At 47.5% G+C, this 26,481-nt stretch overlaps 1 protein-coding gene across 1 annotated transcript in view; it reads left to right on the forward strand.

The window, feature by feature from the left end:
• Positions 1–283: 283 nt before the first annotated feature.
• The window catches only part of GDI2 (GDP dissociation inhibitor 2), a 76,668-nt gene continuing 50,470 nt past the window's right edge, over positions 284–26,481 (forward strand). The window contains exons 1-3 of the mRNA XM_073589065.1: positions 284–501; positions 23,105–23,212; positions 23,344–23,443. Of these exons, the coding sequence (XP_073445166.1) occupies positions 457–501; positions 23,105–23,212; positions 23,344–23,443 (253 nt within the window). The 5' untranslated portion in view covers positions 284–456. The remainder of the gene's footprint in view (positions 502–23,104; positions 23,213–23,343; positions 23,444–26,481) is intronic.

Raw genomic sequence — 26,481 nt, forward strand, 5'->3', positions numbered from 1 at the left:
CGCTGCTCGCAGTCTTGTCCCGGCGCACGCACTAGTTTACTGCTGCATGTGGCAGGATTTCATTTCCTGGCCGAGTGGCGTGTGTATCACTACGCGTAGTGTGCTCTAGTTCTGACTGGGCCGCACACATAAGGCTGTCACAGCTCTGCACAGGACACGGCATCGTCTTGCGGAAGCCCCGCCCTAAGTCACTCATCGGCCAATCCATTCATTAGGTAGAGCCGTTTCCGGAAGTGACAGCTCTCTATAGGGAGTCTATGAGGCTGCCCCATGACTCCCCTCTTCGCTCCTTTCTGATTGGCCAATTCGTGACGTTCGGGCACGTAGGGAGTGGCTGTTGTGCGCGCTCCCACGTTCTCTTTGCCTGCGCTTCCGCATCCGCCATAAGCGCAGTGTGTGAGCGCGCTCCCGACTTTTCTTTGCTGACAGACGCCGAGTCACCCGCAGCCGAGCACCATGAATGAGGAGTACGACGTTATCGTGCTGGGGACCGGCCTGACGGTGAGCATGTGTTCACGGCTCCCCCTGTGCCCGCCACACCCCCACCTGGTGGCCTCCAACTTCCTGGGGACACTTCCCTCACAAGGCCTGGAGAGTCACAGCAGTGCCCGCCCGTGAGGGTGCACTGGTGTCTATACGACCAGCATTGGGGAGCGGTGTGTATCGGCTCAGAGGCGCCCATGGGTAGCAGTGCACTGATGGGAGGGCGCTTGTGAGTAGCGGTGCACCATTAGGGGGACATGCATGGGTAGCAGTGCACTGATGGGAGGGCGCTTGTGAGTAGCGGTGCACCATTAGGGGGACATGCATGGGTAGCAGTGCACTGATGGGAGGGCGCTTGTGAGTAGCGGTGCACCATTAGGGGGACATGCATGGGTAGCAGTGCACTGATGTGAGGGCGCTTGTGAGTAGCGGTGCACCATTAGGGGGACATGCATGGGTAGCAGTGCACTGATGGGAGGGCGCTTGTGAGTAGCGGTGCACCATTAGGGGGACATGCATGGGTAGCAGTGCACTGATGTGAGGGCGCTTGTGAGTAGCGGTGCACCATTAGGGGGACATGCATGGGTAGCAGTGCACTGATGGGAGGGCGCTTGTGAGTAGCGGTGCACCATTAGGGGGACATGCATGGGTAGCAGTGCACTGATGGGAGGGCGCTTGTGAGTAGCGGTGCACCATTAGGGGGACATGCATGGGTAGCAGTGCACTGATGGGAGGGCGCTTGTGAGTAGCGGTGCACCATTAGGGGGACATGCATGGGTAGCAGTGCACTGATGGGAGGGCGCTTGTGAGTAGCGGTGCACCATTAGGGGGACATGCATTGGTAGCAGTGCACTGATGGGAGGGCGCTTGTGAGTAGTGGTGCACCATTAGGGGGACATGCATGGGTAGCAGTGCTCTGGTAGGGGTGGTGCCTGGAATCAGCAGTGCTTTTGTAGGTGGGGTGGCTGGGGGTAGCCATGCTCTGGTAGGTTAGGGGCTGTGGTAAGAAAGGTGCCCGGTGGGGTAGGTTCCCACCATTGGTGGTGGGGGAGCTTCCCGGGGTTGGAGGCACAGCGGTGGGGGAAGTTTCTTGGGGTAGGTTCCCGGGGTTGGCGGCACGGCGGTGGGGGAGGTTCCTGGGGTTGGCAGTGGGGTGGGGAGGTTCCCGGGGTTGGCAGTGGGCGAGGTGTATGGGGGTGGTAGTGCACCGTTTAACAGCCACGAGACATGCAGCCGCAGGTACTAGAACATATTTTCCGAGCACGCAGAAGACACTTGGTTAGCACCCGAGCATTCTCGGATAACACCTTACCTGAGCGTGTCCGCTCATCACTACGTGTTAAGATACTGTCACACTTAGCGATGCACCAGCGATCCCGACAAACGATATGATGTGGTCAGGATCGCTAGTGAGCTGCCACACAGGCAGATCTCGGCAGTCGTTACTTACCTGTCAGACGAGGCGATCCTGACGTCCTCCCGCCCGCGTCCGCTCGGTGCCGCAGGAAGCTGACGACGAGAAACGTCCCAGGCCGTTCTCGCGCAATCAGCGATAACCAGCGGGGGGAGCCGGTCGGAGGTAAGTATCACACATAGCGATATCGCTAGCAATATCACTGCTACGTCACAAAAACCAGTGACGTTATAGCGATATTGCTAGCGATATCGTTTAGTGGGACAGGCCCTTTACACATTAGCTCCTTGCTGTTCCTCCAGCCCGTTTTTTTTCTCACATCAGACGGTCTTTGGTCCCGTGAAACTTGGCCTGGTCATGTGTACCCGGTGTGTGCATGTTCAGCTATAGAAAATGATTGTTTCGGGGTTGTAATACAGCGCCACTTTCTTTTTAACTGGGGAGATTTTATCTTGAGGCTACTTATTTTGAAAAGGAAACAAATGTGTGTTCTTTTCTGATGAGAATTCTTCCACGAACAGCACCACACCTAGCAACATGTTATATGTAGTGTTGTTGCTCCATCCTGTACGCTTGTGCTTTTCTTCTAGAATAAATTAGCCTTGTTTTTCAAATTGTCCACACAAAAGAATACAGCAGCCTCTGTAACCACTGTGTGCGACATTGACTACATGAAATAAACTCCATTACTGCTGAATATAACACTTATAAAATGAAGGTATTTAGCACACAAAATGGCCAGTTTATGTATGCCCATCAACACCTGCCACGGTAAGGTGACCGACCTTTGTTTGGGACCCTAAACCTAATATTTATCTAACATGCCTCTCACAGGCTAAAAGCCTACAATTCATTTTTAAAGGGCAGGTAGGATCTAACACTAAAAATGGCTTAAGGTTGATGGAAGGAGGCACTCAGTTGACTATGCGGGCGGTCACCACAGTCAATAGTATACTACGTACTTTAGCATGTTGGAACAACTTTCGGTTATAGTACCATCAAGGAAAGGTCGCCTTGTTGTAGTTAATGTGTTCACAGGAATTGGCTAATTTGTGCACAAAGTACCGTACCTTCATTTTATATATTCTTTATAGCAGTAATGCAGTTTTTCGTGTAGCCAGTGTTTGCATATATCTTAGCGCTTACAGCGAGCTGGTGGGTGTATATATATTGTCTGTATATTGCGCTGTAATAGCAGCTTGAACCTACTCACACTTGCTTCCTTCTGTTATGATGTGGTCAGCTTTTTGCTAACACAATTAAAAGGGTATTCTAGTGTTGGGTTTCTCTATGCAACTTCTACAAACGGGTGGTGCTTCATCAACAAAGTAACACCCAAATAGGTGAATAGCCGCTGTGGACAGGTGAGCTGTCCATGAAATGTTTCCTTTGGAGAGACTGACAAGTCATCAGATTTCGATATAAGCATGTGGAAACAGTCTGTATCGAAGATCATTCGGACATCAGACCCCTTAGATGCCAATAGCTCCCGCCATGATTTCATTGGTGTATTAGGCTACTTGTCACTTTAAAACAGTCATGTTTAGATCACAGCCATACATAGTTATCAAGTATTATAGCAGCAGTAACCTGTATTTTAAAAACATCACCTTGTCTATTTTGAATGCTTAAAGGGGTTTTCCACTTTCATAAAGGATGTCTAAATGACTCCATAGATTTAAAACTAACACAAATTGAACGCATACTCCCTGACCCAGAGTTGGCTCTGTCACTCTTCTTGTCGCTTGTGTTTCGGCTACAGCTCCATCATCGCCGCAACCAGTGTAGAAGCTTAGTTATTTGCTGCAGTACTGATAGGTGATATAGTCCTCTCTAATGCTGCCAAAGCACAAAGATGGAAGCCGCGGCAGATGTCTGGAATTGGATTATTCAGGGTGTGTGCTATGACTTTTTTTTTTTTTTGTTTTACAACTACGGTATGTAATCATTTAGACACTTTATTTTTGAATGTTGTAAACCCCTTTATCACCATGAAAAATTGGCATAACTTTTTTTTATTCTACCCTCCAAAAATTAAGTTAATATACAAGTCCTTGCTTCTAAAATGGTCCCAAACTACAAAATTCCCTCCCCCAGAATAAAAACATAAAACAGACCATTATAGCTTCATTGGGTTGTTCATGACTAAAGAATATACAGTTGTATGAAAGTTTTTGCCCCCTTTCTGATTTCTTATTCTTCTGCATGTTTGTCACTCTTAAATGTTTAAGATCACCAAACAAATGTAAAAATTAGACAAAGCGAACACAAGTAAAAACAAAATGCAGTTTTTAAATGAAGATCTTTATCAAGGGAAAAATTAATTCAAACCTTCAGTGCCTGTGTGATATTGATTCTCTCCCCTCATTCCCTTAAAACCTAAATTATCACATCAAAATTCTGTATCCACACCTGTTCTAAAACAAGAAATCACTTAAAGGGAATCTGTCACCCTTTTTTTTGCCCTATTGGCTGCCGGCATAGACATTGGGGGCTTATCTACAGCATTCTGTAAGAAAAACACGTTATATTATACTCACCGAGGTGGGCGGTCTGGTCCGATGGGTGTAGCGGTCCGGTCTGGCGCCTCCCTTCTTCATGCGATGACGTCCTCTTCTTCCATCCTGTAATGGCTCCGGTGCAGGCACATTGCTCTGCCCTGTTGAGGGCAGAGCAGAATTGTGCAGTGCGCAGGTGCCAGACCTCTCCCGACGCCTGCGCACTGCAGGACTTTGCTCTGCCCTCAACAGGGCAGATGAGTGCGCTTGTGCAGGAGCCATTACAGGATGGGAGAAGAGGACGACGTCATCGCATGAAGAAGGGAGACGCCGGACCGCCCACCTCGGTGAGCATAATATAACGTGTTTTTCTTCTCTTCTACAGCATTACAGAATGCTGTAGATAAGCCCCTGATGTCAATGCTGGCAACTGATAGTCCAAAAAAGGGTGACAGATTCCCTTGGCTTCAGAATTGATGAGTAAGATCTCTGGCTGTGAAATCATTAACACTAATACATGTTAATAAGCTATTATAATGAATCTCCAGTCTGTTTTAGGCTGTACAACAAAACATATACAATGTGAAAGGTGCCCCTATCCCCCCCACCCTATATATTCAAAGGGGTTGTCTGGACAAAATGAAGAAAAGTTAAACAGGGTGCATGGAGCTGAAAAAAATTCAATTAACTTTTCTACCGTGACCCGCCTGGATCCTGCACAGGCCGCTCCATGGACTGCTGCAGCCTGTGATTAGTTGCAGTGGTCAAGTGACTTGAATAGCCAGTCATCAGAAAAGCATCCAGTGACTTGTTGCTCAAGTCACATGCTGCAGTTGTCCTGCTACTGGTGGAATGGTGACGTGTTTGGCGAATACTATGGAGCAGCCTACAGCTCTGCTCTAATGCAATGCTGGCTGCTATGAGATGGAAGATGAAGTAGTGGGAGGATCCTCCAGATGTGTCCGGTATAATCACACACAGCTCTGCAGTGAGATCAGTGGAGCAGAGAGCAGCCATTACACGTCACAATGGTAATGCGCTCTTTTACTTAAAATTTAGCTCTAGAGTCAGATTCTCCTGCAGATCAGTGTCCAGCCCATATATCTTGGCTCATTTACGTAACTAAAAAAAACACTTCTCTGGAATAAGACAACTCTTAGCAAATATCAAGGTATCATGTTATTAAGCTTTCCATAACCTACATGCCCATATAGATGGTTTAAGAGGGTGGAGCCTGCTGACTCATTCCATTTAAAATAGATCTGCATGGAATAGAAATAATTATCTGCAGAGAACTTGCATTGATGTCAGTGGTGGCACACCCTATGGTTTTCTTGGCTCCCAGTAGTTGTTCATCTTGTACAGCAGCCTGTGATGGACACATGCTGGTTTACTGCTATCAGCTTTATTCCATGTGGGATGTGGCTGCTGCCCCCCCCCCACGGCATCCAAACATGGAAAGAGACATAACAAAGCTTTATTCCATGTGTAAAAATAGAATTAAAATACAAAAATCATGATATTCTCACCTTCCGGCGTCCCCCGCAGCGTTCCCAGGCCTCAGCGATGCTCACGGCAAGTCCCGTTCCCAGTGATGCCTTGCGACAATGACCTGTGATGACGTAGTGGTCTCGCGAGATGCTACGATATCTGGGACGCTGTATGGTGAGAATATCACTATTTTTAACTTTTTTTTTACATTTAACATTATATCTTTTACTACTGATGCTGCATGGGCAGCCTCAATAGTAAAAAGTTAGTCACACTTGTCAAACACTGTTTGACAAGTGTGACCAACCTGTCAATCAGTTTTCCAAGCGTTGCTACACATCGCTTGGAAAACGCTAGTATTCTGCAAGCTGATTATGCTTGCAAAATGCTAGTTTTTCGGAGGAATTACGCATGCGGATTTCCACGGTAGAGAGTTGCGGAATTGACATGGAAATTTCCGCAGCAATTCCGCACGTGGGAACATAGCCTAAAAGACTCATTGCCCGATATCGCAAGCGCTTGATTGCAGTTGTTGCTGCTAAGGTTGGCCCAACCAGTTACTAGGTCTAAGGGGGGCAATCGCGTTTTCACACAGGGCCCTGTAGGTTTGGATTTCCTTTTCCTCTCTTAATTATTAAGACTGTCATTTTAATAGCTGCATTTTGTGATTACTTGTGTTATCTTTGTCTAATATTTACATTTGTTTGGTGATCTGAAACATTTAAGAGTGGCAAACATGCAAGAGAATAGGAAATCAGGAACGGGGCAAGCACTTCACACCACCGCCTGGGGATGGGGCTGCCGTCATCACCTCACACTATGTAGGCTGTGTAGTGACTGTTCTCGGTTAATGCAGCCGAGCTCCCATAATTCGTTTACTTGCTGCATAATAAAGGCGAACTTGTGCTTCATTTCTAAGGCCTCATTTTGGTTTCATACTTCCACCTTCTCAAATTGCACATAGACCTCTCTGACATCTACTTTACATTGTAAGGATGAATGCCAGATAATATGTAGGTCTTTTTAAAGGACAAATAAAACAATGTTCGATGTCTTGGTTTTCTTTTTATTTTTTTCCCTATGGATGCACATGTTGGATCCAGGTCATATGCTGGGCAACACCTTATCTGCTAAAGTACCCCAGATAAATGGCACCTGTCTGGGACAGGAGTTTATTCTGGCAATATCTGTCTGCATCATGGCACCCTGTGGTCACACAACGTAAAAAATGTCCCATAAATGCTCGACTGGCACCTGCCCAGGATCTGAATGTGTCCGTCATCAGACATCTCCCCTGCTTTGATGAGGGCTCCGGCGCTGAGCCCGCATCAAAGCCGGGACATGTCAGCTGTTATGAACAGCTGACATGTGCCCGCAATAGGCGCGAGCGGAATCGCCGTCTGCCCGCGCCTATTAACTAGTTAAATGCCGCTGTCAAAGCTGACAGCGTGCATTTAAATAGCATTTCCGGCCGCCGGGCCGGAAATGACGTCACCGCCGACCCCCGTCACGTGATCGGGGGTCGGCGTCATGTTGCCTGGACAACCAGAGGTCTCTATGAGACCTCTATGGTTGTTCCAGGCATATGGCTTTCAGCGCCACCCGGTGGTCGGCGCTGAAAGCACAGCAGTAAATCTGCCACATATGGGCGATCTGCTCATCGCCCATATGTAGCAGAGCCGATTGGGTTGCGCAAGCTTCTAGCCTCCTATGGAGGCTATTGAAGCATGCCAAAAGTAAAAAAAAAAAATGTTTAAAAATAAAAAAAATTAAAAAAAACCTAGAAGTTCAAATCACCCCCCTTTCGCCCCAATCAAAATAAAACAGTAAAAAAAAAATCCCACATACACATATTAGGTATCGCCGCATTCAGAATCGCCCGATCTATCAATAAAAAAAAAGCATTAACCCGATCGCTAAACGGCGTAGCGAGAAAAAAATTAAAAACGCCAGAATTACGTTTTTTTGGTCACCAAGACATTGCATTAAAATTCAATAACGGGCGATCAAAAGAACGTATCTGCACAAACGTGGTATCATTAAAAACGTCAGTCCGGCACGGAAAAAATAAGCCCGCACTCGACCCCAGATCATGAAAAATGGAGACGGTACGGGTCTCGGAAAACTGCGCAAATTTTTTTTTTTTTTAGCAAACTTTGGAATGTTTTTTCACCACTTAGATAGAAGAGGACATAGACATGTTTGGTGTCTATGAACTCGTAATGACCTGGAGAATCATAATGGCAGGTGAGATTTAGCATCTAGTGAACCTAACAAAAAAGCCAAGCAAAAAACAAGTGTGGGATTGCACTTTTTTTTGCAATTTCACCGCACTTGCAATTTTTTTCCCGTTTTTGAGTACACGATATGGTAAAACCAATGATGTAATTTAAAAGTACAACTCGTCCCGCAAAAAATAAGCCCTCACATGGCCATATAAACGGAAAAATAAAAAAGTTATGGCTCTGGAAAGAAGGGGAGGGAAAAATGAAAATGTAAAACCAAAAATACCCCTGGTCATTAAGGGGTTAAATGCAGAAGTCATCTAATCCTCTGGGGCTGCTCTTCATGTGCTGTCATAGAAGACGGACACGATTTACAGCATCAGATCTTCATCCAGTGGACCACCTTTACTACACTACTTAATATTTACTCCTTATGAACTAGCAGGCCATGTACACACATTGCAGAGTTGCTTACAGCATTACTTGCAGATTCGTCTTGTGTGTCGTCAGCAGGCTCTGCAGCAGAAAATATATATGTACTCATGGCTTTATCCCACTGCACATAAGTTCAGATGTTTCACCCCAGAGTCTTATTTGTGTAATGAGCCATGATTGCTTCAGTCGTCCTGTCATACAGGTCAGACTACTGTACGTGTACACGAGTTGACTATAAGGCAGTAGCTTAGTCATAATCACTGAGAGCTCTGGAGATTAGGAGGATCCCAATACCTGGCCTGTGTGTCACAACACATGACTAGATCTCAAAACCTTTGTACCTTCATCTCATCGGCCTTGTCCGATCAGAGCTTTCCACGACTTATGCCACATTAATGAAAAAAAAGTAAAATGGAAAACACAGCGTGCCAATAACTCCCAACGAGCATCTTGGAGAAAATGCGGCAACATAGCCACATGGAAAAGAGATTTGCCATTATTGATTTTCAAAATAAATATTATAAGGCTATGTGCACATGGTGCGGATTCTGCTGCGGATCTGCAGCGTTTCTGGCCCTGCACGTCCACAGCAGTTTCTGCTTTGTTGTACAGTACCATTGTTTTCAATGGTAAAACAAAAAACTGTGCATATGCTGCAGATTTTTCCGCGGGTTATAATACGAGCATGTCAATTCTTTGTGCGGAATCCGCTGCGGTTGCACACCTTATCCATTATGAGGTGTGAAACCGCAGGACTTTTGACCTGCGGTTTCTGACAAATCCGCAGCTCTCAAAAGTACGTGTGCACATAACCTAAGAAATGGGATGAGTGGAGCCTGAAATTTTTATAGATTTTAGAATATATACGGTAATTTTCCGATTAGAAGTAACTATATTCAGTTTACATTTTGTTTAGCTGTACCATTTGGAGTAAAGTTAACTCTGAAATATATCTTATTTTACTTTCATTAAAATAGTAGATTTACCTTTGAAGAGAGTTTAGGATACTTATTCCGAGTTCTCTAATTTATTACCCAATATTTTCCATATTTCCCTTTCCTTTTCTTCTGTATCCTATTTAATGTTTTTCTAAAACCTAATAAAAATTATTTGAAAGAGATGTTCAGCTGTGATATCTCTGACCATTTAGTCTGTCGTCTTTTACGCTTGGACGTTAGTTACTTAATAGAAGTCATTGTTGGAATATGTTTAGTAGGATTGTTAATAACATCTTGTGTCCTGTGAGGTGGAGTCCAGGAAGCTAGTCATGCAGCTGGCATTGTGCCACGTCCTATATGTTTTGGCTGCATAAGGCCTGTTTCACACTTCCGTTTTTGACCATCAGTCAAAATCCGCCAGTTTTTTTTAAAAAAAACGGATCCGCCATTTTTTTTTTTTTTTTTTTTTTGAGGATCCGTTTTTTTCCCCATTGAGTTGCATTACTGGTGGATCTTGACGGATGGCCATCCGTTGGATCCGTTTTTTTTTTTACGGATTCGCCAAATTTTTTGCGTCCGCCGACATGCCTGGACGGACCTTGCAACGTTTTTTTTTTTTTTTTTGCTGCAGGATCCGCATTTTACAGCGCGCATGTCCGGAGGAAGGAATTCAGCTGGAATTTTAACCCTGAAATCCTTTCTGGCAGATGGAAAAATCTGTGTGTGTGTCTCTGTCAGTCTGTGTGTGTCTCTGTCAGTCTGTGTGTGTCTCTGTCAGTCTGTGTGTGTCTCTGTCAGTCTGTGTGTGTCTCTGTCAGTCTGTGTGTGTCTCTGTCAGTCTGTGTGTGTCTCCTTTAAAATTCTTCATTCAGCGGTCCCGGACTGCGGTTCCATTAAAATTCTTCATTCGACGGATCCGCCAAAAAAAAGGTCCGGTGGCATATGTTCACATCAGTTAGCAACGGATCCGCTTTCCGCCATTTTGGCGGATTTTAACTGACACAAAAAAACTGAAGTGTGAAACAGGCCTAATGGGGTGTTTTCATCCAGAGCTGACGTTGCCCAGATTTCACTCAAATCACCATAGTAGTTTTGCCTGAATAGGAGTTTCTTAGACTGTTCCGTAACACATCCTACTTCAACTATTTCTGTTGGTGCAATGTATATTGCAATTTTGGCTTGTGTAGGTGTATCATCCATGCCTCTACCATGTTACATTGTGCCTGCATCAGATCCTGTTTGTGAGAAGGTGGTTGCATGTCATCTGTCTGTGATGTCTGACTATGAAATGCTTACTAGAGAGCAGAACTTTGTTTAGTCACTACTTTCCCAAGGATTTTCACTATCTTGTTACCTTTCAGTTAGAAAAACATTGGATCTGCAGATGTAGGAGAGCTGTAAGTTCCCGTTGGTATTGTTGAGCATAGTCTGAGCAATGTAAAGCTGCTGTGTTTTTCTTTATTCTCACCCATCATTGTCCTAAAAGATCTGTCATTCGTGAGCACTTTGTGTTTTCTAAAACGTTCTATCATGTCCCCAGAGGAGCAGTTAATGTCTAGGTTTCTAAAGCCCACCATACAGTATACACTCACTGGCCACTTTATTAGGTACACCTGTCCAACTGTGTGTTAAGACTTAATTTCTAATCAGCCAATCACATGGCGGCAACTCAGTGCATTTAGGCATGTAGACATGGTCAAGACAATCTCCTGCAGTTCAAACCGAGCATCAGTATGGGGAAGAAAGGTGATTTGAGTGCCTTTGAACGTGGCATGATTGTTGGTGCCAGAAGGGCTGGTCTGAGTATTTCAGAAACTGCTGATCTACTGGGATTTTCACGCACAACCATCTCTAGGGTTTACAGAGAATGGTCCGAAAAAGAAAAAAAATCCAGTGAGTGGCAGTTCTGTGGCCGGAAATGCCTTGTTGATGCCAGAGGTCAGAGGAAAATGGGCAGACTGGTTCGAGCTGATAGAAAGGCAACAGTGACTCAAATTGCCACCCGTTACAACCAAGGTAGGCAGAAGAGCATCTCTGAACGCACAGTGCGTCGAACTTTGAGGCAGATGGGCTATAGCAGCAGAAGACCACACCGGGTACCACTCCTCTCAGCTAAGAACAGGAAACTGAGGCTACAATTTGCACAAGCTCATCGAAATTGGACAGTAGAAGATTGGAAAAACGTTGCCTGGTCTGATGAGTCTCGATTTCTGCTGCGACATTCGGATGGTAGGGTCAGAATTTGGCGTAAACAACATGAAAGCATGGATCCATCCTGCCTTGTATCAACGGTTCAGGCTGGTGGTGGTGGTGTCATGGTGTGGGGAATTTTTTCTTGGCACTCTTTGGGCCCCTTGGTACCAATTGAGCATCGTTGCAACGCCACAGCCTACCTGAGTATTGTTGCTGACCATGTCCATCCCTTTATGACCACAATGTACCCAACATCTGATGGCTACTTTCAGCAGGATAATGCGCCATGTCATAAAGCTCGAATCATCTCAGATTGGTTTCTTGAACATGACAATGAGTTCACTGTACTCAAATGGCCTCCTCAGTCACCAGATCTCAATCCAATAGAGCATCTTTGGGATGTGGTGGAACGGGAGATTCGCATCAGGGATGTGCAGCCGACAAATCTGCGCCAACTGTGTGATGCCATCATGTCAATATGGTCCAAAATCTCTGAGGAATGCTTCCAGCACCTTGTTGAATCTCTGCCACGAAGAATTGAGGCAGTTCTGAAGGCAAAAGGGGGTCCAACCCGTTACTAGCATGGTGTACCTAATAAAGTGGCCAGTGAGTGTAGATGGCTCACACAAATAACTGTTCAGTTGATAGTGGCTTTCCCCATAGGCAGGAGCACTCTCCTCGACCGAGCGCTCTCCTGTTCATTGTGTGAGAACCACTACCCAAATAACCTGGCAGTGGCCTCTCTGCCAGAGCAAAAGGGTTTCCAGATCCTTCACTCTTCTGACATCTGTCAGGGTAGACTTTAGAGGCGCCTCCCCCCCCATTACAAATTAGACTATCAATTGCACTGATATTGTTGGGTTCAAACAAAATTAGTCTAGTTTAATGTGTATGGGGGCCTTAAAGGGAATCTGTCACCCTTTTTTTGACAGCTGCCGGCATTGATATCAGGGGCTTATCTACAGCAGTCTGTAATGCTGTAGATAAGCCCCCGATGTAACCTGAAAGATAAGAAAAACACGTTAGATTATAGTCACCGGATGGGGATCGTCCGTCCGATGGGTGTCACGGTCCGGTCCGGCGCCTCCCATCTTCATACGATGCCGTCCTCCTCTTCCCCTCCTGTCGTGGCACAGGCGCACTGCTCTGCCCTGGTGAGAGCAGAGTCCTGCAGTGCGCATGCGTCGGGAGAGGTCTGGCGCCTGCGCACTGCAGTATTCTGCTCTGCCCTCAACAGGGCAGAGCAGTGTGCTGGAGCCACTGCAGGAAGGGAAGAAGAGGACTGCATCGTATGAAGATGGGAGGCAGCGGACCTCCCCCTCTGGTGAGTATAATATAACATGTTTACTCTGTCGCCTCATTGGGGGACACAGTACTATGGGGTGTTATGCTGCTGTCCACTAGGAGGCGACACTATGCATAATCTGAAAAAAGATTAACTATGGCTCCTCCTCTGCAGTATACACCCCTGGACGGCGTCAGCCTTCTCCAGTTTTTGCTTAGTGTCGTAAGGAGGCACACCTTTTTTTCTTCCGTTTTTTTTTTCCTTTTTCGTCCGGAATACAGATGAAGAAAAGTGGGTCTCCAGCGAGACTCCCGACATGGCTCCTTCCTTGGCCCCCTTTTTAGGGGTGCCCAGTTGAAGTAGAGACGGCTATTCCCTATGTCGCTCCTTCCCCAGTCTCTCGAGTACTGGTCCGAAGTTGAGACCCCCCCCCCCTCCTTCCCCAACCCCTTTGGGGTCTGGGTTGAGGTTGAGGCGAGGATGAAGACCCCCTGACGGTGACAGGCGCACCCTCGCTAATCCCCCGCAGGGGGCATTAGGTTGAGACGCCTCAGGTAGGGTCGGAGAACAGGCAGCATTCTGCAGCATCCAGGGACCCCAGACCAGCTGTGGGATCCTGCTGGGGCCGGGGGAGGGTGCAGGCAGACATGGCACAGCAGAGACAGGGCTTTCTGCGCCCCTGTCTCTGCAGCAGCAGCGGCTCCATGGCGCTCCAGGTACCCCCCAAACAGGAACCGCTATCCCTGCTGCCCCCACCGCTAGCCAGTTGCCCATTCCGGGGGGGTCTGGTACAAATTCGACCCCCTCCCGGTCTACCGCGCCGCTCTGGAGCCCTCCTGGGCATCAGGCCTCTACTTGAGACCGCGGCTTCGGCCTAACTGAAGCCGCCGCCTTTTCCCCGCCCCCAGATGACTAAAATGACACTCTATAGTGTCATAGAAGGGGTGGATCGAGGCAGAAAGGACGCGTTTCTACACAGCACAGCGTGCCCTTTTCAGCTCTCCGCCCCCTCCTTCCTCCTTAGCGGCCCGGTGGCCATTTTTTTTTTTTTTGGCTGCAGACATCCTGATAACGGAGAACCACAGCAGTCTCCGGGGGGCACAGAACTGGGATCTGTCGGCGTTGGACCTAGGGGCACACTGGTGGGGTAAGCTCACAGCTGGGTTCTCTTTACTCAGCTGTGAATCCATACTTCCTCTAAGGCTCTCTGTGGGTTCCCTCTGCGTAGCCACCCCTGTAGGATCCCTGATAGCCAGCCTCTGTGCACTATGCCGGGCTCAAGAAAGATAACCAGGCAGGAATGTTTCTATGCATTCTGCACAGCCTGCAAAGCCACGCTCCCCAGTGGCAGTACGTATCCGCACTGCCGGGATTGCATCCAGAACTCTGGGTCAGAACCCCTACCAACGCTTCAGTGTCAGATACCACGCCGGAATGGGCTACTCAGATGTCACAGTCTATGACACAGTCCATAGATAACTTAACCGCCACATTGCTGCACGCTCTGCAGGGTCGGGTCCCGGCTATGAATGTTACCCAGTGTAACAGCTATAGTGGATACTACAGGGGTTTCTTGGCAAGAAGCACAATCACAGCAGAGTCCAGAGTTAAGTGAATCGAGTTTATATAAGAACACAGCAAAACCATGCGTGCACAGTGTGAACAAGGTAAACACAAAAGTCAATAAACTGCCGCTAGAGGTCAGCGGCCAGTTGCAGGGTATACGCCTTTCAAAGTATTGAATGCTTGAAACATAGTTTAGAAACAAAGTCCAGAACGTTATAGCCGGCCACTATGGAAACAGATGCCGTTATCAGTACGGTATAGTTCTCAGAAAGTCTATCCAGTGGGTACCCTAACCCTGGTCCGGTTAGGGCACGGCAGGGCCGCTGAGTCAGCTGGAATCGCAGAACCACAAGTAGCAAGCACACGGTAGATTCTCTAGGACGGAGAAAACAGTAAGTCTCACCGATTAGGTGGCAGCAGGTAACAGGACAGCAGAGCAGCGGAGACAGCCAGCGGCTGTGGAGCGGGCAGCAGCAGAGGTGTGCAGTATAGTCTCTTGAAGCAACCACGAATGGAACAACCTCAGCAAGCTACAGCAGCTGTGAAGCCAGGACAACCCAGTACTCAAAGGAACACAGGCAGAATACTCCAGCATTGATTAATGACTGGGGTGGAGTCTTAAAGGCAGCAGATAGGAACACATGAAGGCCAGACCACCATCTTGGAGAAGGGCAAAATTCCAGAACATAGCAAAAGTGTCCAGAGTCCTGCACCCAGCAAGCGGACAGCTTGTCTCAGGAACATGCTGCCTCCGACTCTCACAGACGTAAGCGGACCCACAGGTCACGATCACCTGAGTCGTCCTATAGCACAAGGTCCCCCAGGGACCGTCATTCCAGGTCTCCTAGGCAGTCCCCTGTCACAGACAGTGCAGGTCACCACAGAGATCCCCCACCACAGAAGACCCCCGCCCCAGGTCGCCCACCAGGGATCACCTTAGCGATACACAGGATTCGGAAGGCATCTGTGACTCCGACTCAGACAACGAAACGGAGAGGTCCGTGGTACCTTCTCCCCCTAGCAATACAGCGCTAGTTGAGGACATAATCTCTGCCATCCATCGGGTGCTGGAAATTTCAGAGCCAGCCCCAGAACATAAGATTTGTTTCAAAAGTGTTCAGAAACCACCTAAGGTCTTCCTTAATCACCATGAGTTTCAGGAGATACTTACCAAACAGTTTTCGCAGCTTGAGAAAAAATTTGCCAATCGCAAATATTTGGAAGCGAAGTACCCCTTCTCACAGAAAGACACCAAACAGTGGACAGATACACCCGAAGTGGACCCCCTGGTATCAAGACTAGCAGCGCAGACCTTACTCTCTCTGCCGGACAGCTCAACCCTCAGGGACGCAGCAGACCGGCAAGTAGAACTCATGGCTCGTTCCATTTTCGAAGCAGCAGGGGCCTCCCTGGCCCCTGCGTTCGCTTCAGTTTGGGCGGCCAAGGCCATCCTGGCTTGGGCCAAAAAACTACAGGAGGGTCTTCAAGCTTCAAATGCCGGGCTCTCGGACTAAGCGGTCCAGATAGCAGTGGTAGCAGACTACATGCTTCATGCAGCCCTAGACTCAGCAAGAGGTCTAGCGGGGATAGCGGCAAACGCCATTATGATTTGGCGTATCCTCTTGCTGCGAGAATGGAAAGCGGATGCGGCCTCAAAGAAGTCCCTCACGCATCTTGCGTACCTTACTGGAAGGCTTTTCGGCGAAAAGTTGGACACAATGATAGCCAATGCCACTGGGGGTAAGAGTACCTCTCTCCCTCAACCAAAACCGAAATGCACGTTTAAACAAAGAAACCAGACACGATTCCGATCCTCTCAGAATTCTTCGGGCTGGTCCGTCTCGCGCCCAGCGCAAAACCATAACCGCTCTCCACGCAGTGACAACCCACGGACGGCGCAGAGACCGGACAGGACCGGAGGAAAACCTCAGAACTTCACTTCATCATGACTCACGAACTCCGGAAGACACCCCACCAGTAGGCTGGCGACTTCTACTCTTTCAGCAAGTCTGGCTGCCTATTACAGAAGACAGGTGCGTCAGGGAAATGGTGTCTTCCTGATACAAGATAGAGTTCACTTCCACTCCACCGAACCGGTTCTTCCTCTCTATCCCTCCAACACCATCAGACAAGGCTCGTGCCTTCCACCAAGCGGTCTCCTCTCTCCTTCAGGCAGGAGTCGTGGTGCCGGTTCCCACGAACGAAAGATTCCGAGGGTTCTACTCCAATCTGTTCGTAGTTCCCAAGAAAGGAGGCCGCGTTCGGCCCATACTAGACCTAAAACGGCTCAACAAATATGTACGGGTCCGTCATTTCCGCATAGTCTCTCCAGTCCATCATTGCATCCATGGAGCAGGGAGAATACCTTGCCTCCATAGACATACAAGACTCATATCTACACATACCAATTGCTCCCGCCCATCAAAGGTTTCTCAGGTTCGCTATCAACCAAAACCACTACCAGTTTGTCGCCCTTCCGTTCGGACTCGTCACGGCTCCAAGAACGTTTACCAAGGTCATGGCAGCCACCATGGACGTTCTGCACTCGAGGCATTCTAGTCGTCCCGTACCTGGACGACCTCATCAAGTCTTCCACCTTCAAGGACTGCGAGTCAGTGTCTCAATCACAGTAGACACACGGAGTCGTCTGGGATGGTTAGTCAACCTACAGAAATCGTCGACTACCCCGATTCAGACTCTAACCTTCCTGGGAATGTTATTCGACACATCCAGGGGCCTGGGCTCCTTCCCAAGGACAAGACACTTGCCATCCGTCTGGGAGTTCGTACACTACTCCGCAGTCCTCCCCGATCTCTCCGGTTTGCCGTGAGAGTCCTCGGCAGGATGGCAGCAGCAATAGAGGCAGTGCCATTTACCCAGTTTCACCTCAGGCCTCTTCAACTAGCCATACTTAGATCTTGGGACAGGAATCCCTTCTCCCTCGACAGGGAGTTCCAGTTGACGTCGTCAACCAGGAGGTCCCTGCATTGGTGGCTCAAGCCAACCTCGCTTGCACGAGGAAGACCCTTTCTCTCAGGTCAATGGAAGGTCCTGACCACCGATGCAAGCCTGACAGGCTGGGGGGCGGTGCACCTGCATCACAGGGCACAAGGCAAGTGGTCACCAAGGGAAGCGACCTTGCCCATCAATATCCTGGAAATCCGGGCCATCTTCCTGGAACTGAGAGCCTGTCATCACTTGCTTGCAGCCTCGCACATACGGATACAGTCGGACAATGCCACGGCTGTGGCATATGTGAATCACCAAGGCGGGACCTGCAGCACCCAGGCGATGAGAGAAGTGGCACATATCCTCCACTGGGCGGAAGACACGAGGTCGGTACTCTCTGCGGTCCACATTCCGGATGTAGAAAACTGGGAAGCCGACTTCCTCAGCAGGCAAGGAATAGACTCGGGGGAGTGGTCTCTCCATCCCGAGATTTTTTTTTTTTGACCAGATCTGTCAACGCTGGGGAACCCCGGATGTGGACCTAATGGCATCCCATCTCAATGCCAAGGTCTACAATTTCATGGCCAGGACACGCGGTCGCTCGGAGCGGATGCCCTGTTCCAGAACTGGTCCCAGTTCCAACTCCTGTACATTTTTCCACCCCTCCCCCCTGATCTCCAGGGTCGTGAGGAAGTTCCAACCATCCTCATCGCGCCAGATTGGCCCAGACGTACATGGTACGCAGACATCGTTCAACTTACAGCAGACGCCCCTTGGCGTCTACCCGACCGTCATGACCTTCTGTCTCCAGGTCCGTTCTACCATCAGAATTCAGGGGCTCTCAATTTGACGGCATGGCCCTTGAAACCTGGATTCTAACCCAGGCAGGGTTTTCACCAGAAGTCATTGCGACCATGATCAGGGCAAGGAAGCCAGCCTCCGCCAAGATTTATCGTACCTGGAGAGCTTTCTTTTCCTGGTGCGAATCTCACGGACAAGTCCCACTCCCTTCCCTCCCGAAGGTACTAGGTTTTCTTCAATTGTGCCTAGACGCCAAGCTATCCCTAGGCTTGCTTGAGTCAGGTGTCAGCGCTTTCAGTCCTTTTCCAAAGGCGCATTGCTACCAAACCGCAAGTAAGGACTTTCCTTCAGGGAGTTTCCCGATTGGTTTCCCCCCTACAAACGTCCACTGGAAACGTGGGACCTCAATCTGGTCCTGACAGCATTGCAGGCACCACCCTTTGAACCCCTTAGGTTGTGTTCACACACAGCGTTTTTACCGCGGTTTTCACTATAAAACCGCTAAAAATAAGCTGCACAGTCATTTCTATGCATTTTGCACTTTTTGTGCACATTGATGCGTTTCTTACCGCGAAAAAACCGCATCGCGGTAAAAAATGCAGCATGCTCATTAATTTTGCGGCTTCTCCCATGCTTTTAGAAACCGCTGCAGAAAAAAACGCATCAAAACCGTAAAAACCGCCGCGGAAAAATAGGTGCGGTTTCTGGGAAGGGAATCAGGTTTTCAAGCAGAAATTTTCTGCTACGTGTGCACTTAGCCTTAAAGAAGTTCTACTCTGCATTCTATCACAGAAAGTGGTTTTTCTAGTGGCAATCACCTCGTTACGCAGAGTGTCGGAATTGTCAGCACTTTCCTGCAGACGGCTTTTCCTAGCCTTTCACCAGGACAAGGTGGTTCTCCGAACGGTACCATCCTTCCTTCCGAAGGTTGTGTCCACCTTCCACCTAAATGAGGAAATCTTGCTGCCATCCCTTTGTCCGGTTCCGGTTCATAGAGTGGAGAAGGCTCTGCATACGCTTGACCTCGTCAGAGCATTGCGGATTTACGTGTCCAGGACTGCACCCTTCCGGAAGTCTGATTCCCTCTTCATTCTTCCGGAAGGTGGTCGCAAGGGACTGCCGGCTTCCAAGGCTACCCTTGCCAGGTGGATCAAGTCCACCATACATGAGGCCTACCGACTTAACAGTTCCCCTCTTCCAGCCGGTATCACGGCACACTCTTCACGGGCAGTAGGGGCCTCCTGGGCCATTCGGCACAACAAGTGTGTAAGGCGGCCACTTGGACTAGCCTACACACGTTTACAAAACACTACAGTGTTCATACCCAGTCCTCAGCTGATGCGAGCCTGGGTAGACTGGTCCTGCAGGCGGTAGTGCCCCAAGTTTAGGGACCTGCTAGCACATTTGTCCATTGCTTCCCACCCAGGGACTGCTTTGGGACATCCCATGGTTCTGTGTCCCCAATGAGGCGACAGAGTAAAGGAGATTTTTGTGTACTCACCGTAAAATTTTTCTCTTAGCTTCTAATTGGGGGACACAGCTCCCACCCTGTTGCCCTTACAGGCCGTTGTTACGGTTGAGTTCTCATATTGTTCTTTGAGCTCGTACATAGTAGCCTTCTTACAGGCATGGTTATGTTATGTTCCTCCTAATGCTTTTGCACAAAACTGGAGAAGGCTGACGCCGCCAGGGGTGTATACTGCAGAGGAGGAGCCATAGTTAATCTTTTTTTCAGATTATGCATAGTGTCGCCTCCTAGTGGACAGCAGCATAACACCCCATGGTTCTGTGTCCCCCAATTAGAGGCTAAGAAAGAGATTTTACGGTGAGTACACAAAAATCTCCTTTTTCTTATCTTTCAGGTTACATCGGGGGCTTATCTACAGCATTACAGAATGCTGTAGAGAAGCCCCTGATGTCAATGCTGGCAACTGATAGTCCAAAAAAAGGGTGACAGATTCCCTTTAGGTGCCATCCTCTTTTCAGAAGGTCTTTGGGTTCAGTGTTGAAGCATCTAATCTCTATTTTCATGGTATGCCCTATTGCCGTTGTGATTTCTCCCCCCCCCCCCCCCTTCTCGTTCAAGCATACATTGGCATGTTTCTGGGATACTGTAAATGTTTAGCTGCAGATGGTTCTCTGTGATAGCCATGCATTCGGACAGGGGTTTATAGACTGGCTTCAGAATTGATGAGTAAGATCTCTGGCTGTGAAATCATTAACACTAATACATGTTAATAAGCTATTATAATGAATCTCCAGTCTGTTTTAGGCTGCACAACAAAACATATACAATGTGAAAGGTGCCCCTATCCCCCAGGGCTGTGGAGTCGGTAAGCCAAACCTGCGACTCCGACTCCGACTCCTCAATTTCCCTTACACCGACTCCGACTCCACGACTCCGACTCCGACTCCCACACGTATTGCTTATATTTAAGTGAAAAATTTATTGTAGTACAATGTGAACCTCAGACATTTAATCATTTTTATGATCCAATAATCAAGATATTTAGATAGAACAGAATATATATTGGTGTACTACCCGGTTTTCATTCTTTTTGGTACAGATACGATATGGATAGACAGATATGGATAAATGGATAGAGCAGATTTCTAATCTGTTTTTGCTATTGAAAACATTATCTATGAGCTCAAAAACCTTTCAGGTGATGCAGTTTTTTAAAAAGATGATCAACTTTTGCAGCTGAAAAACGTATCCTCAAAAAACACAGGAAAAACGCTGTGTGTGAATGTAGCCTTAGATCAGGAATAGAACAGCCATTTAAAGGACATTTCATAACTTTCCCAAACTCCTATGAAAAAATATTCAGCACATCCTGCATTGAACTACTGTGCCCAATTTATTATATATTTTAGGAGTCGGAGTCGGTCCATTTTATACCGACTCCGACTCCACCAAAATGAGCTCCGACTCCGACTCCACGACTCCGACTCCACAGCCCTGCTATCCCCCCACCCTATATATTCAAAGGGGTTGTCTGGACAAAATGAAGAAAAGTTAAACAGGGTGCATGGAGCTGAAAAAAATTCAATTAACTTTTCTACCGTGACCCGCCTGGATCCTGCACAGGCCGCTCCATGGACTGCTGCAGCCTGTGATTAGTTGCAGTGGTCAAGTGACCTGAATAGCCAGTCATCAGAAAAGCATCCAGTGACTTGTTGCTCAAGTCACATGCTGCAGTTGTCCTGCTGCTACTGGTGGAATGGTGACGTGTTTGGCGAATACTATGGAGCAGCCTTCAGCTCTGCTCTATTGCAATGCTGGCTGCTATGAGATGGAAGATGAAGTAGTGGGAGGATCCTCCAGATGTGTCCGGTATAATCACACACAGCTCTGCAGTGAGATCAGTGGAGCAGAGCAGCCATTACACTTCACAATGGTAATGCGCTCTTTTACTTAAAATTTAGCTCTAGAGGCAGATTCTCCTGCAGATCAGTGTCCAGCCCATATATCTTGGCTCATTTACGTAACTAAAAAAAACACTTCTCTGGAATAAGACAACTCTTAGCAAATATCAAGGTATCATGTTATTAAGCTTTCCATAACCTACATGCCCATATAGATGGTTTAAGAGGGTGGATCCTGCTGACTCATTCCATTTAAAATAGATCTGCATGGAATAGAAATAATTATCTGCAGAGAACTTGCATTGATGTTAGTGGTGGCACACCCTATGGTTTTCTTGGCTCCCAGTTATTCATCTTGTACAGCAGCCTGTGATGGACACACACGCTGGTTTACTACTACCAGCTTTATTCCATGTGGGATGTGGCTGCTGCCCCCCCCCCCCCCACAGCATCCAAACATGGAAAGAGACATAACAAAGATGAAGGGAGGTGACAAATTTTACATAGAATTTAATAACATTTACAATCCTGTCTGTAATTAGAAAAGAGAGAAACGCATTTGGAGAAGTTTAATTTTTCCTCCTATAAAGTTAGAGGAAAATTGGTAAAACCTGATTGTCAAGACGGAACAAACGACTGATTGCTGTGTGCTAATCTTAAAGGGGTTGTTCACTACTAGGACAACCCCGTTTCATTTCCTATATTTGGCCCCGATAAAGTAAAAATACTTACTCACCTCCCATGTTGGCACCTTGCCAGTGGTGTCGGCACTCGCTCTCCCAGGGCTCTTGTGCAGTTAGGACTTGAGCTCTGTTCCCAATCACCGCTAGCATCACTGCCTCCATCTTCAGACGTGTTGGTAATCGAGGAGTAGTGAGCAGCCAGCTGCAGCTCTTGCCTCCTCTATATTACTTATACGACTGAAGGCTGGGACAGGGACGCCAGCTCTGATGGGGTTCACGCTTGATACCAACTGCATGTGAGCCTTGGGAACGCGAGTACCAGCAGCGCTAGAACGACGCTGGCATGGGAGTGAGTATATCTTTATTAGATCGGGCTGAACATCGGGGAATTAAGAGGGGTTGTCCTTTTAGTGGACATCTTCTTTTAAGTTTAAAGTGAAAGTGTGTTCCTATGAACTATAATCATGCCGCCTAAACGGGCAAAGCGCTTATGTCAAGTGAAAGATCATTTTCTGCAGTACATTGTCCTGTGTAAACAGGACTTGTGCTGCTAAGAACAATGGCAGTGAGCAATTAGATTATTTAGTATGCTTTCGTTACCGTGGTCGTCTGCCTGTGTGGACAGGCTACTAAACCATTGATCCGTAGATATTTACCAATAAGTCAGTCTGTGTATACAGACCATTAGCCTAGACCTGTGGAATTCTTCCTGACTTCATTAGAATATGACTAGTGGTGTATGTTGTTGGTAATGTTATGTTTCTCCGTTTGTAGGAATGCATCCTGTCCGGAATAATGTCCGTAAATGGAAAGAAGGTGTTGCACATGGATCGTAACTCTTACTATGGGGGAGAGAGTGCTTCCATTACACCTTTGGAAGATGTAAGCATGCATGTTTGTTTGTTCTCAAACTTCTGTGCATGTCATCCAAAACAATTTCATTAAGCTAATAATGGTTGTGATATGTTTGATGTTCAGCCTGATTTTTCTCTGACATTTGTGATGTTTTCTAGTTATACAAAAGGTTTAACATCCCTGGATCCCCCCCAGAGTCTATGGGCCGTGGACGAGACTGGAATGTGGATTTAGTCCCCAAGTTTCTCATGGCTAATGGTAAGATTGTGGTATTAGTATTGTAGTTTCTGAATAGAAGCCACGATGCCAGCATCTTCCGTTCCCAGGGATGCATTGCGCGAATCACCTTCGATGTCACGGTCTCGTGAGCGTGACGTCACAAAGGTCCTTCGCGCAAAGCATCCCTGGGAGCGGAACGTACTGGGAGCGCCGCTGAGGAGATCGGGGGCCGTCAGAAGGTGAGAATAACCATATTTTTTTTTTTTTTTTAACATCCTATCTTTTACTACTGATGCTGCATAGGCAGCATCAATAGTAAAAAGTTGGTCACACTTGACAAGCACTATGCTTGATAAGTGTGACCAACCTGTCAGTCACTTTTCCAAGCGATGCTTCAATTCGCTGGAAAGCGCAAACATTCTGCAAGCTAAAAATGCCTGCAAAGCGCATGTGAATTCCGCTTGCGTTTTACCCGCGGCAGGGAGTTGCAGAAATGCTGTGTAAACTTCCGCAGCATTTCTGCAACGTGGGCACATAGCCTAACTAGTGGATCATGAGTTCGGTAAATTATTTGTCCGTAGGGGACCCCTCGGCTTCATTGGATCATGCTGTGCAGACCGTTGAGGGGTTCGGTGAGATCTCAGGACTGACCATAAATTGGTCTAAATCAAGCCTATTTAAAGTGGACAAGGAGGTGGTATGGACTCAGGAAGACATAGGGGCCAACAAACTACAATGTGTGAAAATGTTTAAATATTTGGGGATACAGGTTTCCCTACCGGTGACTGAGTACCTTAAAGGCCCCATCTCACTAAGCGATCTCGGTAGCGAGATCGCTGCTGAGTCACAACTTTTGTGACGTAACAGCGATCTCACCAGCGAGATCGCTGTGTGTGACAGCGATCAGCGAGCGGCCCCCCTGCCGGTATCGCTGATCGCTGGAAGAAACCTCTGGACATTTCTTTGGTCGCTGATCTCCCGCTGGCCAGCACGCATCTCTGTGTGTGACAGGCGGGAGACCAACGATCAGGTGTAAAAAAATAATTTAAAAAAATATTGTTATTCTCACCTTCTGACGTCCCGTTCAGCCATCCTGCCTCTCTCCACGCTCCGGTCCCAGTGATCCTTTGCGAGAATGACTGCGAGACTTTGTTATCCCTCGAGACCGTGACATCTCGCAGTCATTCTCGCAAAGGATCACTGGGACCGGAGCGTGGAGAGAGGCAGGATGGCTGAACGGGACGTCGGAAGGTGAGAATAACTATATTTTTTATTTTGATTCTATTTTTTCCAGGATGGCCAGCGATGCCGGGCGCTCGGCATCGCTGTGCTGATCGCTGGTGAAGCTGTTTGTGTGACAGCTGACCAGCGATCACATAGCGACTTACTAGCGATCCTGACACTTTGATATCGGTGTCAGGATCGCTGGTAAGTCGCTTAGTGTGATGGGGCCTTAATACTAATCTAGTACCCCTAATGGCAATTCTAAGAACTAAGGTGGATACTTGGAACAAATTACACTTGTCGGTGGTGGGAAGGATTAATCTACTTAAAATGGTTTTAATGCCCAAGCTTTTATATATATTACACAACTCCCCCATCTGGATACCGCAGAAAAAGTTCGGAGTAGTGAATTCACTGTTTAGGGCCTTGGTATGGGGTTAGAAACAACCTAGAATAAGGCTTGAAACCTTGCAAAGACCAAAGGATGAGGGGGGACTGGCACTACCAAATCCGGAACTGTATTTTTTAGCTGCCCAAAGTCAACATCTCAGAGGGTGGTCCAATCAAGAGAAGGCAGGCGTCAGAGGAGTGCTGGAATACGTACTAAATAGAAGCCCGTTGATACTTGGCCTAGAGGATGGGAAGATGGGTGTAATGGGAGACGGGTGTCCCACTCTGCGACTCTTACAAGACCTGTGGAACAGACTAAAGAGGGTGAGAGGGGTGACCGGGTTGACTAGATTCACAGTTATATGGGATAATAGTAACCTCCCAGAGATTCGGAAACTTGGGAGACTGGAAGGCTGGAAACGTAGGGGGCTGACATTAATGTCTCAAATTATGGATAACTGGGAGCTGAGACAGTTTGTGCAATTACAGAGTGAGTTTCAGTTGCCGGATTCTGAATGGTACCACTACTGTCAGGTACGGCATGCCATTATGGCTCAAAAACTTTCCAGAAACCTGCAGATACAGTCTGACATAATGTTGGACTATATATGTGGTGGTGATGGACTTACAAAAGGGGTAATTTCTAACACCTACAAAGATATATTGCATACACATTTAATGGGGTTTCCACTTAAAGCAAGATCCAAATGGGAGGGAGAGATTGGGGTGATGACTGACGAGGTATGGGACAGCGTCCTAGAATATGTCCCCAAACTCACTATGAGTGAACCAGCTAGGTTGTCCCATCTTTGTGATCCATCGTGTGTACCGTACCCCCCGCTTCTGATGTTTAAAATGGGGCTGAGGGACAACTCTGACTGTCCAAGATGTGGGGGGTCTGATGCCGGAATCCTTCATATGATGTGGACTTGTCCCAGGCTATCTGCGTTCTGGTTTAATGTCATTAACAGAATAGAAGGGGCTTACGGAAGTGTTATACCCAAAAACCCACTGGTCTGCATACTGGGATATGTGGAGGAAATTGAAATAGTTAATAGTGCAAAGCTTGCTATAGCCAGACTACTATATGTAGCAAGGAAGCTGATTGCGAGGAACTGGATCAGGAAAGAACCACCTTCTGGGAGAGAGTTTGTGAAACAGGTGTCTTGTATCATCCAGCTGGAGGAAAGGATATATGCTAAAAGAGGCAATTCTAAAACCTATGAGAGGTTGTGGAATCCCTGGTTACAATACGGTACAGTTAACTGATGGGAATGTGCTATATTTTACAATGCTGGTGTTGTGGATAGACCATTAATACCCGGACATAGGAACATTTCTGTTTTGTATGGTTTGATTGACAATATGGGTAAAAAGGATGACTAATGGTAAATTACGGTGTAAGAGACATCTTATGGAGAAAAGAGTTATATAAGCTGTCTACATGGGGGGGGGGGGGGGGA

The sequence above is a fragment of the Dendrobates tinctorius genome, unplaced genomic scaffold, assembly GCF_039654945.1.
Source record: "Dendrobates tinctorius isolate UK_male_01 unplaced genomic scaffold, ASM3965494v1 ptg000105l, whole genome shotgun sequence".
In the NCBI taxonomy this organism is placed as follows: Eukaryota; Metazoa; Chordata; class Amphibia; order Anura; family Dendrobatidae; genus Dendrobates; species Dendrobates tinctorius.